This window comes from Chiloscyllium punctatum, chromosome 11, assembly GCF_047496795.1.
Source record: "Chiloscyllium punctatum isolate Juve2018m chromosome 11, sChiPun1.3, whole genome shotgun sequence".
In the NCBI taxonomy this organism is placed as follows: domain Eukaryota; kingdom Metazoa; phylum Chordata; class Chondrichthyes; order Orectolobiformes; family Hemiscylliidae; genus Chiloscyllium; species Chiloscyllium punctatum.
In genome coordinates, this window is record NC_092749.1 from 85,405,536 (window position 1) to 85,419,293 (window position 13,758).

Consider the following 13,758-nt stretch of genomic DNA (forward strand, 5'->3'; position numbering starts at 1 on the left):
GGGAGGGGCAAGTGAATAGAGTACATGGAGAATGTGTCCAGAGAGAGTGTGAAGATGGGGCTAGGCAAACGGAGATTACTGCTGATAAACTGAGAAAAATAAATGTTGGGTAGGGTGCTAAGAGAAGTGTAAATGGTTGAAAGTGGGTTGGATGTGCTGGGGACAAACCAATGAAACAGGATTTAGATGTGTGAGGTAGTTAACAAACATAGAGGACGATGTTCACATTCTGAAATTGTTAAACTCAGTAAGTCCTGAAGGCTGTAAAGGTGCTGAGGTGGAAGATGATGTATTGGTCCAGATTGTGTTCAGTCTTGCTGGAACAATGCAGCAGGCCTGAGACAGTGATGTTGGAATGGGAACACAATGGTGCTTTGAAGTGGCAGGCAACTTTAAGCTTGAGGTCATTTTATAGGCAATGCTTAGGTGTTCAGCAAGCAGTAATCCTGTCTGCGTTTCATCTCCCTTATATAGAGCAGATCACATTATGAGCAGCGAGTATTGTTTTGGATGGTACAATTAAAGGTGGGTCTGGGACCTTGAATAGTGAAAAGGAAGAAGGTAAATGAGCAACTATTGCACCTTCTATGATTGCATGGGAAGTGCCATAGGGATGTGATAGTTGCTTGGAGTGGAGGAGAATGGACCAAGGTGTTCTGAAGGGGATAGTCCTGTGAAATGTTTTTAAGGAAGGGAGGGGGGATTTGTGTCTGGCAGTGGCACTGACAGCTTGTGATCCTTTGGGTGTGGTGGCTGGTGGGATTGAAAGTGAGCATCAAATGGACTTATGGGCTGAGGGAAGGGAAGGGGTGAGGAAGTGTTGGAAATGGGTCAAACACAGCTGAAGGCTGTCAACCACAGTAGGTCTGTAAGGGAAAAAGTAGATGTTTCTTAGGCGTTTATTGAAATGGATGCATAAGAGAAACTGGGAGAATGGAATGGAGTCCTTACAGGGAGCAGAGGGTGTAAAGATGTATCATCAAGATAATTGTGGGAATCTGTGGGTTCGGTAATGGATATTGGTGGCCAGTTTATCCTCAGAAATAGAACCTGAGATGTCAAGGAAAGGAAAGGAGGAATCTGAGCTGGGCCAGGTGAAACTGAGAGTAAGGTGAAAATTGGAAGCAAAATTGATAAATTTTCCAATTCTGAGTGAGAAATGGTATGGTAGCTCAGTGGTTAGCACTTCTACCTCACATTGTCAGGGACCTTCGGCAATTGTCTGTGTGGAATTTGCATATTCTCCCCCTGTTCCATGTAACCCACAAAGTCTCAAACTGAGGCCCATGTGGATTCCCGTGACTGCACATTTGATGTTGAGAAAATGAGGGGAGTCAAAGGAGTTATTGCTGAAAGTGGGGACCAGTTTGGCGAGGTGAAGGAAGTTGCTAGTGGATGGGGATGGTTCAGGCTTTCTCTCATAGTAGAATTGGAGAGCCCTCAGATCACCTTGATGGGGGATGGATGTGAAGAGGATGTGGCGGGTGTCGGATGAATCATAGATGTGCGTGGAAAGAAATGGACAAGGGAAGAGAAAATCAAGTCAAGGTAGAAAGAACAAGGTTTTATGGGGCAGGAACAATCTGAAAACAATGAGTCTGCCTGGGCATTCCTGCAGAATGTCCCTAAATGAGATTAAGTTAGTCACAGTTGTGGAAACAATAGCTTGATGTTTGATGGTAAGATCGTAGGAGGAGATGTCAGAGAGCTGTTGCACAGCCTCCGCAAGGTACTTGTCAGTACAGCAGGCAACAACAGCATCACCCTTGTCAGCAGGTTTGATTACAAAGTCAGGGTTGGATCTGAGAACTCATGGAAAAATACGTTACAAGGACATTAAGTTAGAATGGGTCAGGGGAGTCGAGAAATTAAGATGGCTAATCTCTCAACTACAGCTCTCAATCGACATGCCAACTGCAAGTATGAGACCACAGGGAGGGACCCAGCTGGAGAGAGTGTGAGGTGGGTAAAGCATTCTGTGGGATGGGGGGAGGACTCGTGTCCAAAGAAGTGGGTATGGATGCCAAAACATTGAAAGAAGAGTTTGAAGTTATGGTTTGCGCGAAATTCGTTGTGGTAGGCGTATAAAGGGATAAAATCACATCCTTTGTTGAGTACAGATACTTCAGCATCAGTGCAGAAGGTCAGAAGAAACAGAAAATACATGGTAAGAGGTGAAGGTTAGAGGAAGGGATGGAGCCAGAGGGAAGCGGAGAGGAAGAAGATTCCAAAGGGTGTGGATACTTCCTGGAGAAACCTGTGATCCTGAGTGGATTTGAAACAAGAAGGCTGAACTTCCAGTTAGAATCCATGTGAGAGAAAGTGAGGACTGCAGGTGCTGGAGATCAGAACTGAAAACTGTGTTACTGGAAAAGCGCAGCAGGTCAGGCAACATCCAAGGAGCAGGAGAATCGACGTTTCGGGCATAAGCCCTTCTTCAGGAATGAGGAGGGTGTGCCAAGCAGGCTAAGATAAAAGGTAGGGAGGAGGGACTTGGGGGAGGAACATTGGGAATGCGATAGGTGGAAGGAGGTTAAGGTGAGGGTGATAGGCTGGAGAGGAGGTGGGATTGGAGAGGTCGGGAAGAAGATTGCAGGTCAAGAAGGCGGGACTGAGATAAGGTGGGGGAAGGGGAAATGAGGAAGCTGGAGAAATCTGCATTCTTCCCTTGTGGTTGGAGGGTTCCTAGGTGGTGAGGACCAGTGGGGTTCTGTCCTAGTGATGATTGGAGGGGCGGGGTTCAAGGGCGAAGGAGCGGGAAATGGAGGAGAGCATTGTCAACCACATCTGAGGGGAAATTGCTGTCTTTGAAGAAGGAGGCCATCTGGGTTGTTCAGTATCGGAATTGGTCCTTCTGGGAGCAGATGCGGCAGAGGCAAAGTAGTTGGGAATGTGGGATGGCGTTTTTACAGGGGGCAGGGTGGGAGGAGGTGTAATCTAGGTAGCTGTGGGAGTCGGTCGGTTTATAGTACATGTCCGTGTTGAGTCTCCGCTCCAGCTCCAACCCCAACCTCACTATCAAACCGGCAGACATGGGAGGCCTGGTGGTAGTTTGGTGCACCGACCTTTACACCGCTGAGGCTAAACGCCAGCTCGCGGACACCACCTCCTACTGTCCCCTTGACCATGACCCCACCTCCCACCACCAGACCATCATCTCCCAGACCGTCCATAACCTCATCACCTCAGGGCATCTCCCATCCACCGCCTCCAACCTCATAGTCCCACAACCTCGCACCACCCGTTTCTACCTCCTGCCCAAAATCCACAAACCTGACTGCCCTGGCCGACCCATTGTCTCAGCCTGCTCCTGCCCCACCGAACTCATCTCTGCATACCTCGACACGGTCCTGTCCTCCTTAGTCCAAGAACTCCCCACCTACGTTCGGGACACCACCCACGCCCTCCACTTCCTCCATGATTTTCGCTTCCCCGGCTCCCAATGCCTTATCTTCACCATGGACATCCAGTCCCTATACACCTCCATCCCCCATCACAAAAGCCTCAAAGCCCTCTGCTTCTTCCTTTCCCGCCGAACTAACCAGTACCTTTCCACTGACACCCTCCTTCGACTGACTGAACTGGTCCTCACTCTGAACAACTTCTCTTTCCAATTCTCCCACTTCCTCCAAAACAAAGGAGTAGCCATGGGCACCCGCATGGGCCCCAGTTATGCCTGCCTCTTGGTTGAATATGTGGAACAGTCCATGTTCCGCAGCTACACTGGCACCACGAGGAGATTGAACAGTTCATCCACTTTACCAACACCTTCCACCCTGACCTCAAATTTACCTGGACCGTCTCAGACTCCTCCCTCCCCTTCCTAGACCTCTCCATTTCTATCTCGGGTGACCGACTCAACACGGACATGTACTATACACGGACCGACTCCCCCAGCTACCTAGATTACACCTCCTCCCACCCTGCCCTTTGTAAGAACGTCATCCCATATTCCCACTTCCTTCACCTCTGCCGCATCTGCACCCAGGAGGACCAATTCCAATACCGAACAACCCAGATGGCCGCCTCCTTCAAAGACCGCAATTTCCCCTCAGAAGTGATTGATGATGCTCTCCAACGCATCTCCTCCACTTCCTGCTCCTCTGCTCTTGAACCCTGTCCCTCCAATCGCCACCGGGACAGAACCCCACTGGTCCTCACCTACCACCTCACCAACCTCCAGATACATCGTATCATCCTTCGTCATTTCTGCCACCTCCAAACAGATCCCACCACCAAGGGTACATTTCCCTCCCCTCCCCACCAGCGTTCCGGAAAGACCACTCCCTCCTCGACTCCCTCGTCAAGTCCATACCCCCCACCAACCCAACCTCCACTCCCGCCACCTCCCCCTGCAACTGCAAGAAACGCAAAACTTGCGCCCACACCTCCCCCCTCACTTCCCTTCAAGGCCCCAAGGGATCCTTCCATATCCGTCACAAATTCACCTGCACCTCCACACACATCATTTACTACATCCGCTGCACCCAATGTGGCCTCCTCTACATTGGGGAGACAGGCCGCCTACTTGCAGAACGTTTCAGAGAACACCTCTGGGACATCTGGACCAACCAACCCAACCGCCCCGTGGCTGAACACTTTAACTCCCCCTCCCATTCCGCAAAGGACATGCAGGTCCTTGGCCGCCTCCATCGCCAGACCATGGCAACACGATACGTGCAGGAAGAGCGCCTCACCTTCCGCCTAGGAACCCTCCAACCACAAGGGATGAATGCAGATTTCTCCAGCTTCCTCATTTCCCCTCCCCCCACCTTGTCTCAGTCCCAACCCTCGGACTCAGCACCGCCTTCTTGACCTGCAATCTTCTTCCTGACCTCTCTGCCCCCAACCCCTCTCCGGCCCATCACCCTCACCTTAACCTCCTTCCACCTATCGCATTCCCAATGCCCCTCCCCCAAGTCCCTCCTCCCTACCTTTTATCTTAGCCTGCTTGGCATGCCCTCCTCATTCCTGAAGAAGGGCTTATGCCTGAAACGTCAATTCTGCTGCTTCTTAGATGCTGCCTGACCTGCAGCGCTTTTCCAGAATCCATGTGGGGTCAGCCTGAGCTGGAGACATTCGCTAAGGGACGACTTGTGGCTCTGAAAGTGAGTTTTGGCAAACACTGTCAAACAGTAGGAGGGAAAATGAAAATAACAATCGTGGTAAGAGTGAAGGTTCAAACAGAAATCCTGTCAGAGAACAGAACTGAACTTCTTTAATCTGGCCATACCTGGAAGAGATGTGGCAGTATATTGTAAACACTAACAAAAACAAAGCATCAGGGATTCTGGAAGTCTAAAACAAAAACAGGAAGCACTGGAGAAACTCAGTCGATCTGGTGACATCTGTAATGAGAAAAACAGTCAACATTTAGAGATTTTTTAAAAATCGCTTTAACTTGCCTTTGTACATGTGGGACCACCAAGACTCTAGTCTCTGCATATGTACACTTCAAACTTTTACCATTCAGAGTATTCGAGTTTTTACATTAAAAGTGCATCGCTTCCTATATAACTGCATTGAATTCTGTATAACATGCTTCTTTCCATTTCACCATCGTTTCTATATTATTCTGAAGTCTATAATGATCCCCATAATTTTTCACTTTGTCAAGCTTTGTATCTTCTTCACCTTTTACTGTGTTGATCCCTATAGTACCCAAATCATTTATAACACTTCTATAGAGTAATTGACCCAAAATTGTTCTCTGGAAACTGTCTGCCACACAGTCTGAAAAACATCTATCTGCTGCCAACCTTTTCTTGTCACTAGCCAATTTTAAATTTATGCTGCAACTCTTCCCTTAATTCTGTGGTCTTCCATATACTCAATAAAGGCCGGTGTGGTTCTTCCAAAGGTTAGTGCATCCATCAACTGTACTATCTTGACTGGGCTAATCATATGAGATTTTCCTTTAACAAATACACACTGGAACCCCTTAGTTAAGCAGGGTTTTTTGAATGAAAGCTTATTTTGTCTCTGAAATGGTTTCAACTAACTTTCCTGCCACTGACACATATAGCTAACTGCTCTGTATTTTGGGTCTTATGTTTTGCCCTTTCCTTGAATAGTGCTACAACATCAGCTCAGTCTTTAGTACTGTTCTGGTATCCATTGGTCAAAATCTTTCAGTCCTCAATGTCCGTAAGTGGTTTCAGCTATCAAAGATGAATTTCTCAGTGGACTGGCTGAGTTACTAACTTAAATTATTATTTTTAATGTGTATTTTCTATTGATTATCATCATGTCCATAACTTTTATCTCTCTTTTTGTAATATAACATTCACATCGTAGAATCAGAATTGTTACACCACAGACCGAAACCATTTGAGTCTTTGCTGTCTCACTGTGGTAGTAATTTGTCTGGACTCAATCCTGTCCTTCCCCTATGACCCTGCAATTCTATTTCCTTCAGGTGCTTATCTAATTCCCTATTGAAAGCCACAATTAAATCTATTCCATTACCCCCCTCAGGCTGTATATACCACATCGTCGCTATTTGCTAACCAATTTCTTTTTACTCATATCTGTTCTTGTTCTTTTGCCAATTTGTCCCCCTTTTTTTCTTAGCCCTCTACCATTGGCAATATTTTCCTCTGTCAATTTAATCTGGACTCCTTATGAGTTGAATACCTCTGCAACCTTCTGCGTGAAACTACCCAGCAGTTGTTGGCTGAGGTGACCTGTAGCATTCTGTCTTGCCAGCTTGAGGTTGCGGGAACCCCTGGTGGCAAACTGACTATGGGAGAGTTTCTTTCGGATTTGGCAAGAAGGATGTTGTATACAATAGTCCTATACAATACATGGATTTGCAGGCTGCCTGGAATTCTTGTGGCCTTGTGTCAGTGTTTCCTGTTTATGTTGAATGCGTAGTGTTACAGGACCCAAACTTCAAGCTTCTCTTCAAGCTTTGGCTGCACCATAGCAACACACTCCTGACCTTTGGTAATTCAACATGGAGAAGGTAAGCAAAGGGAGGAATTTTTCCTAATCTGCTTCTGGGCCTGGCCATGCTGGTCAAAACAAGTTCAGGCAGTGAGTAGTTGAGGTGGTAATTTAACCCAGCTGCCTGCCTGTCTTTTATGGCTAAATTCATGCCTGGATCTCCCTGGTGAAGAGAATTTGGTCGTCTTCAGTACACTGAATGCCAATAATTTGCCCATCACAGAGAGAAGATTAGCGTATAATTATTTGGCTTATCCCTAATATCATTTTTGAATAACGTATAATATTTGCAGAATTCCAACCTTTGGTATCTTGCCTGTAACAAATGAGGGTTGTATCCTCTGAGAATCCGTATTTCCTCTCTAGCTTCCTTTATCTCATCCTAGATTACAAGTCATCTACCTTCAAGGACATCAGTCCCTCCATTGGTTCCCTTCTCTAATATTTCACACTCTCTTTAATGAGAGTGCCCACATCATTCCTAACCTTTGTGAAGATTTGGAGATGCCGGTGTTGGACTGGGGTGTACAAAGTTAAAAATCACATAACACCAGGTTATAGTCCAACAGGTTTAATTGGAAGCACACTAGCTTTCGGAGCGACGCTCCTTCATCAGGTGAAGTTAGGAACAAAGTACGCCTGATCAACCTGCACTCTTAATAAACAGTCAAAACATTATATACCTCAAATACCATGAACTAATGTGATGTCCAAGCAGTTACACTGTAAATAAAGTATAACAGTGATATGTATACCTCCTGAATTATGTTTCTATTACTCAGTGTGCTTTTACATTGATTTTAGGAGATGTGTTGATATTTTGACATAGATTTTTTGAGGGATTTGGATGCCTTGAAACTTTGCTTGGTCAGAGTTACTGCAGTTATGCCGACTGTATCTTCTGATTATCCTGACTATTTGAGCAACGAGCACACTCCTGGTCCCATAGATGCTGGTTAATAAAAAGTTTGCTGCGCATAAGTATTAACCTCTAAATATCCATAAAACATGCACACCGTTTCTCTTGAGGAAAAAGGGAAAAAGATTCTCTGCAGAGATTGGCTTTCTAAAATCAAAACACTTTAGAACATTCTATGCTTTATCTTTAATCAAGGCTTTTTCTTGAAGGTCAGAGTGCATTGCTCTGATAAATTAAACAAAGAACTTTTGGATGTTGTAAGTCTGAAACAACAACAGAAATTACTGGAGAAACCCAGGAGGTCTAGCACCATCTGTGGAGAGAAGGCAGTTAATGTTTCTGGTTCAATGAAGAAGGTTCACCAAACCCAAAAAGTTATCAATTTTTGTTTATTAGGAATTTCTGATTCTGTTCCTATGATGTACTGGCTGGTACGATCATGTCATTAAACATGCACAGTTTTCTCTGAAGTCTTGCAGAAATTGCCTGCTCAAGGAAATTCAACCTTGAGATGCTTATTCAATCATCCTTTGAAAAGAATGAGCATGTTTCACCCTGAGCTCGAGAATTTTATTTCTGAACTGAGAGCCATCAACAAAGCAGTTTGTTCTTAGTCGAGTTTCTTCCAACACGGTCCTGAAGAAGTGTTATACCCGACACATTGACTTCTGTACCTGCTAATGCTGCCTGGCATGCTGTGTTTTTCCAGCTTCCTACTTGTCTGCTTTGAATTCCAGCATCTGCAGTAATTTTTTCTTCCAAATAAGGTTACCCTTACTGGGCTTCTCTCTTATAGAACCAGATTAAAACTGGCATTTCTTCAAGTCCGCCACAGTTCAAAAAATGGCCCCAGCAGGGGTTTACTTCAAAGCCGTATCAACAGTCATGTGATTTGCAGGCAGACATTTAAAAAAAACTGTGCCCTCTTTTCAGTGACGTCTTTTTAAGGAAATTCACTTCCCAAAGCTTGAAATAATTCAATTTTTCAAATCTTTTAAAACTTGGTCGTTCAAGCCATTGTTAAATATAAAATGTCTTGGTGACACTATCCATTCTGCTATCTGTCAGCATAGTGTCAGGGGATCATATTCACTTGCCTATTATTTGCTACCTTATCAAAGAATGTCCTGGAATCTAGATGTATTTACCTACTACATTATCTTTGACTAATCCCATCTTTCCGTACCACCCATCTGTAATTTTTGTCATAAGGTGGGAACAGGGCTTTCATTTTCATGTTTACATGGTTTAGATCACTTGCTATTTTATTTTTTGTTTCTTGATTTTGTTTTTATAGAATTTCTGTAACTTATCTCAAGTCTATTTGTATTTTCCACATATTGTCTCTTGTTGTCCCTGTACTTAGCATTATCCTTGATTTTTCTTTTATGTTGTTGTTATTTTATGGTGTTTCAGTAGAGTTCTGAAATGGATATTCTTTTTCCAGGGCTCATGTTTCCGATTGCTGTTTTGTACCATTATTTGCCTGTTTTAACTTTCCCAGTTAACTGTTCCTCTGTTGGATTTTCTGCACTTAATTCACTTTTATTTGTCATGCTTGTATTTCTAGGTTTGCACATAAATTATAGTACATTGAGTACTGTTGCCTTGCCGTTGCCCATACATTTACTTTCCTCCTATCTGCTTGACTTCACAATCCATTACTAAATTTAGTGATGAATCTTCCCTGTTTGGGCTTCCTGCATAGTCGGTTTATATACTGGAGCAATTTCACTCCCTAGTCCACTTTTTAAAATTCTTCTGATCAATTAATTTCAGGGTACCTTTATGCATTTATTATAAAATGGAAAAGTAAATGAACGCAACTACATCACTTCAATATCCATTTACAACCAATATCTAGGTGAGGCTTTTTCAGCATCCATCATACAAAAATCGTTTTGTTTTTTCAGTACTATAATCTTAAATCTTTGTTCTCTACCCACTCAGGATCCAAGCAAAGAGTGTGAGCCATATCGAATGTCTGATGGATTACCTATTGCCCCTTGTGGAGCGATTGCAAACAGTCTGTTTAATGGTATGTAAGCACACAAGACCTTTTCTGTGTAAGTAAATTACAAAACAGATTGTATAGCTTATATACAACATGCTTTGATTTGGAACAGTCTGTGAATGTACATCACCTCTGTGTGTTAGAAAGAATACTACTTTGTAAAAATATTTGTTAGCCTGGTGGCACAATGTACCAAGACAACAAATATTCAGACGTATTTAACCTCCCTGTGGAAGAAAGTCACTTAGAATGAAAGTAGAGTGTCAGTGAAGGTATATCTCAGAAGTGCCATTCAGAGGCCTCCTACAGAGCCGTGGGGCAAATTGCTGGTACATACATAAATTGAGTGTGTTGGAACTTCCAATCAAAATAAGGAAACTATTCAATTCTCAGTTAATGCAATGAACATATTTTATTCAGTTAGTGTTTGTTCCAAACCATTATATTATTCAGCCAATGATTTATTTTAAGAAATGAGCAATGGCATTCAGGTTATTGTCAATCAAGAAATTGTAAATAATTCAATTAGTGTAATTTTGCTGATGGCCTTAAGTAAGAATGACATACATCTCTTGTCACTAATTCTTTTCTGTTTGTGTGCTCTCTCCCATTCCATTGCATCACTTGTCAATGAATCTTGCTAATATTCTTTGACTTATTTTCAATCAGTCACTCCTGTTCTACATGTTCTGTGTGTATTGCTGATTTGTATGTTTGAAATATTTTAAGTGATAAAAGAGGAATATATACTTTTTCAAAAACAAAATACAGGTACACAATCCTTTGTCCGAAATTCCAAAATCCGAAAAGCTTCCAAATTCCGAATGTTTCTAGTGGAGTGTGGAGCATCATTTAGGGAACAGGTGACCCACCTCCACACCCACTCAAACCATGTCACTCAGATGTGAGGTGGCAGCATGGCCCAGCATTGGCAGGTGTCAATTGTGTCTCAGTGCTCGTACTATTCACACGTGCGTCTGCTGTTAGGTAATTTTTTTATTTCACTGTGAAAATGTCATTTATTCTGAAACCTGAAAAATTCTGAAAAGTAACTGGCCGTAAGGATTTTTGATAAAGGATTGTGCATCTGTATCTGAAATCTGAAATAAAAATAAGTACTAGAAACATTCAGTGTGTCAGGCAGTTCCTATGGAGAGCACCAGAAGGTTAATGGGATGGGAGATTTCTAAGTAATCAGTCCCTAGCTCCAACGCTTCAACTTCCACTTTCACTTGAAGTGGGAGGGTGGTCCAATAACTTAAGCTGCTCTAAGCGTTTTCTAGAAACTCAGCAAACAAAGGCCGCTGATCAGCAGTCCAGCGTAAATGCTTTTTCATTCATTGCTAGACTCCAGTATGCCCGCCTGGAAAACCACTGGCAACTAGGTAGCTCCCCCTCTATCGCAGAGGCTTCCATGCCATCTTCCACATCCTCCCACCTCATTTCTCTCTGTCTCTCTCTCTCTTCATCTCTCTCACAAATACACCTCTCCTCACCCCTTTGGCCTTTCCTTCAAAAACCTCTGAATCCTTTCCAGCCTTCATTTCTTTCACAGTCTCCTCCAACCAAGTGTTTGAAATTCCTCACATTTGATGTGACCTATCTCACCCTTTAGTCTCTACCAAATGCATTCTGTCTGACTGAGAACAGCAGCTTGTTTGAAATCTTGACATCAAGACTCCCAGTGCCTTATCCTAACAGCCCCCAATGTCCACCATCAAAATGACATGTCCGTGATCAAAAACATTAACTCTTGTCTTCCTCTCCTGTGATGGTGCCTAACCTGAATATTTATTTCTAGTACATTGTATTACAATTGTGATGGTGCAATCTATCTGAATACTCTTGTCCATTATAGAAGAAAACATATGAAAATCCAGATAACTGGCCAGAGCAGCGATCTAAAATGGACATTGGAAAGTGGATATTACATGCAGAGAGTTGACCTTAGAGACGTTGTAATACATTGTACAGTAGAGCACAAGGTGCATACCTTGGTCACGAAAATAGAATTAGTACAGGGGGCAATTCAGGCCTGGGAGGGAATACAGCAGAGACATTGACAGAGGCTGGAGAAAGAGCTGAACTGGAAAACTGGGAGGGATTGGCGCAGTATCTTTTAGCCAAGTCCTAAAAAGTTGGTGAGTTGGTGGGGAGGGAAAGAGAATAAGAGTTTGGAGTGAATGCTTTTTTAATATGCAGGATCAATGGGCTTGAAAGCAAATAGTTCAAAAATGACTTAATTATATAATTCCCTTCAGTCATTGTGGAGATCAAATTGCTGTATGATGGCAAGTGGTACATGTGGTGTACAATTTATAGGCTATGTAAATGTTTGAGTAGATCTAATTTGATTTCCTCGTCACGAACTTCTTTGCTGAATATTATGACTATTATTGAATGATCTGGTTGGCGTGGACGAGTTGAACCGAAGGGTCTGTGATCTATAATTCTGTGATCTCTGGCATCTTGCTAAGGTGATCATTTTTGATTCATGGGACAGGCTAGATGGTGAATCTTGCTGAAAAATTGACCAATGGCATCACAGTTAAGTCCAACACTGACATAATGTAAATCAACTTCCATCAAGGATCACTTTTAAACATCCCTAATTCTTAGCTGACTTTTTTTCTTATTTTGATGCCTAAGGGCAGCGGCAGTGGTCATTCCACACCCCTGGTACCTGCTCATGGTGGAGCAAATAATCCACCTAGCCTGACTGTTCTTTTCTACAAGGTGCATTTAGCCACAGTTATTGAGAGCAAGCTTTATCTAGTCTTCATTCCATAATGTGTTTTCAAAATCTCATGAAATAAATTTGAATCGGCTTTTGTTGTGCTCTCACCTCTGTCTTACCTCCCTCACCTGTTAATTTCTTGGTTCTTTGATTTTTTATTTAGATACTTTGATACTGTACTACATTGACAATGGCACTCAATTTAAGATTCCATTGACTAAAAAAGGCATTGCGTGGTGGACAGATAAGAATGTCAAGTTCAGAAACCCAACTGGGGATTCCAATTTATCAACCATTTTTAAAGGTACCTTAATTTCAACACTGGATTATATCTTTGAATCAGTATAAGATTTTTTAAATGTAAATTCTATGCTGGAAATTATCTGAGTTGGTAAAACGTTGTGCCCCTGTTTTCTTGAATGCCTTAACTTTGCAATTAATATATTTACATAATCTTTGAGAAAAACTATATGGGTCACCTATAGTTAAGAAATTAGAGTTTTAACAGTACGGTGGTGTAAGTATACCTTTTCCAGGTTGGGGTATTTGGTCTCTGACGGTAAATTGGTTGGATTTAATTGCAATTTTAGTAGATGAGTAAACTGTGCAAAAGGTCTGCTGAATAAGAAAATTAGCATTAGGTTAGGAAATGTGTGGAACAGAAATACCGCAGTAATACATTAAGGAATATTCTGTTAAGTGTCAAAACTGCGTCACCTATTGATGTGCTTGAAATGATAGACTGAGAGTAATGTGGATCTTGCAGCTGCTCCTAAGGTTGCAAGCTTGCTTCTCGATTTCTTATAGTTATTACATCTCAGTAGATCTATATTCCCACCTCAATCATATATAAGGCAAGTTTAGTAGATTTGCAAATGACATCACCATTTGAAATGGTAGAGTGGGTTGTGAAGAAGGTTATCTAAGATTACAAAGAGATCTTGATCAATCGGGTCAATGGGCTGACGAATGGCAGTTAGAGTTTAATTTGGATAAATGCGAGGTATTGGATTTTGGTAAAATTTGGTAAAACAAATGGAGACAATAAAAAATAGGGACTTGATTAGTGTTGTAGAATAGAAAAACCTAGAGGTTCAGGTACATAATTCTTTGAAGTTTGTGTCACATGTAGACAAGGTG

At 42.7% G+C, this 13,758-nt stretch overlaps 1 protein-coding gene across 1 annotated transcript in view; it reads left to right on the forward strand.

Annotated features, from left to right (window-relative positions):
- LOC140483154 (cell cycle control protein 50A-like) overlaps positions 1-13,758 on the forward strand; it is a 35,608-nt gene that overhangs the window by 15,862 nt on the left and 5,988 nt on the right. Inside the window, exons 4-5 of the mRNA XM_072581169.1 lie at positions 9,818-9,905; positions 12,782-12,922. Of these exons, the coding sequence (XP_072437270.1) occupies positions 9,818-9,905; positions 12,782-12,922 (229 nt within the window). The remainder of the gene's footprint in view (positions 1-9,817; positions 9,906-12,781; positions 12,923-13,758) is intronic.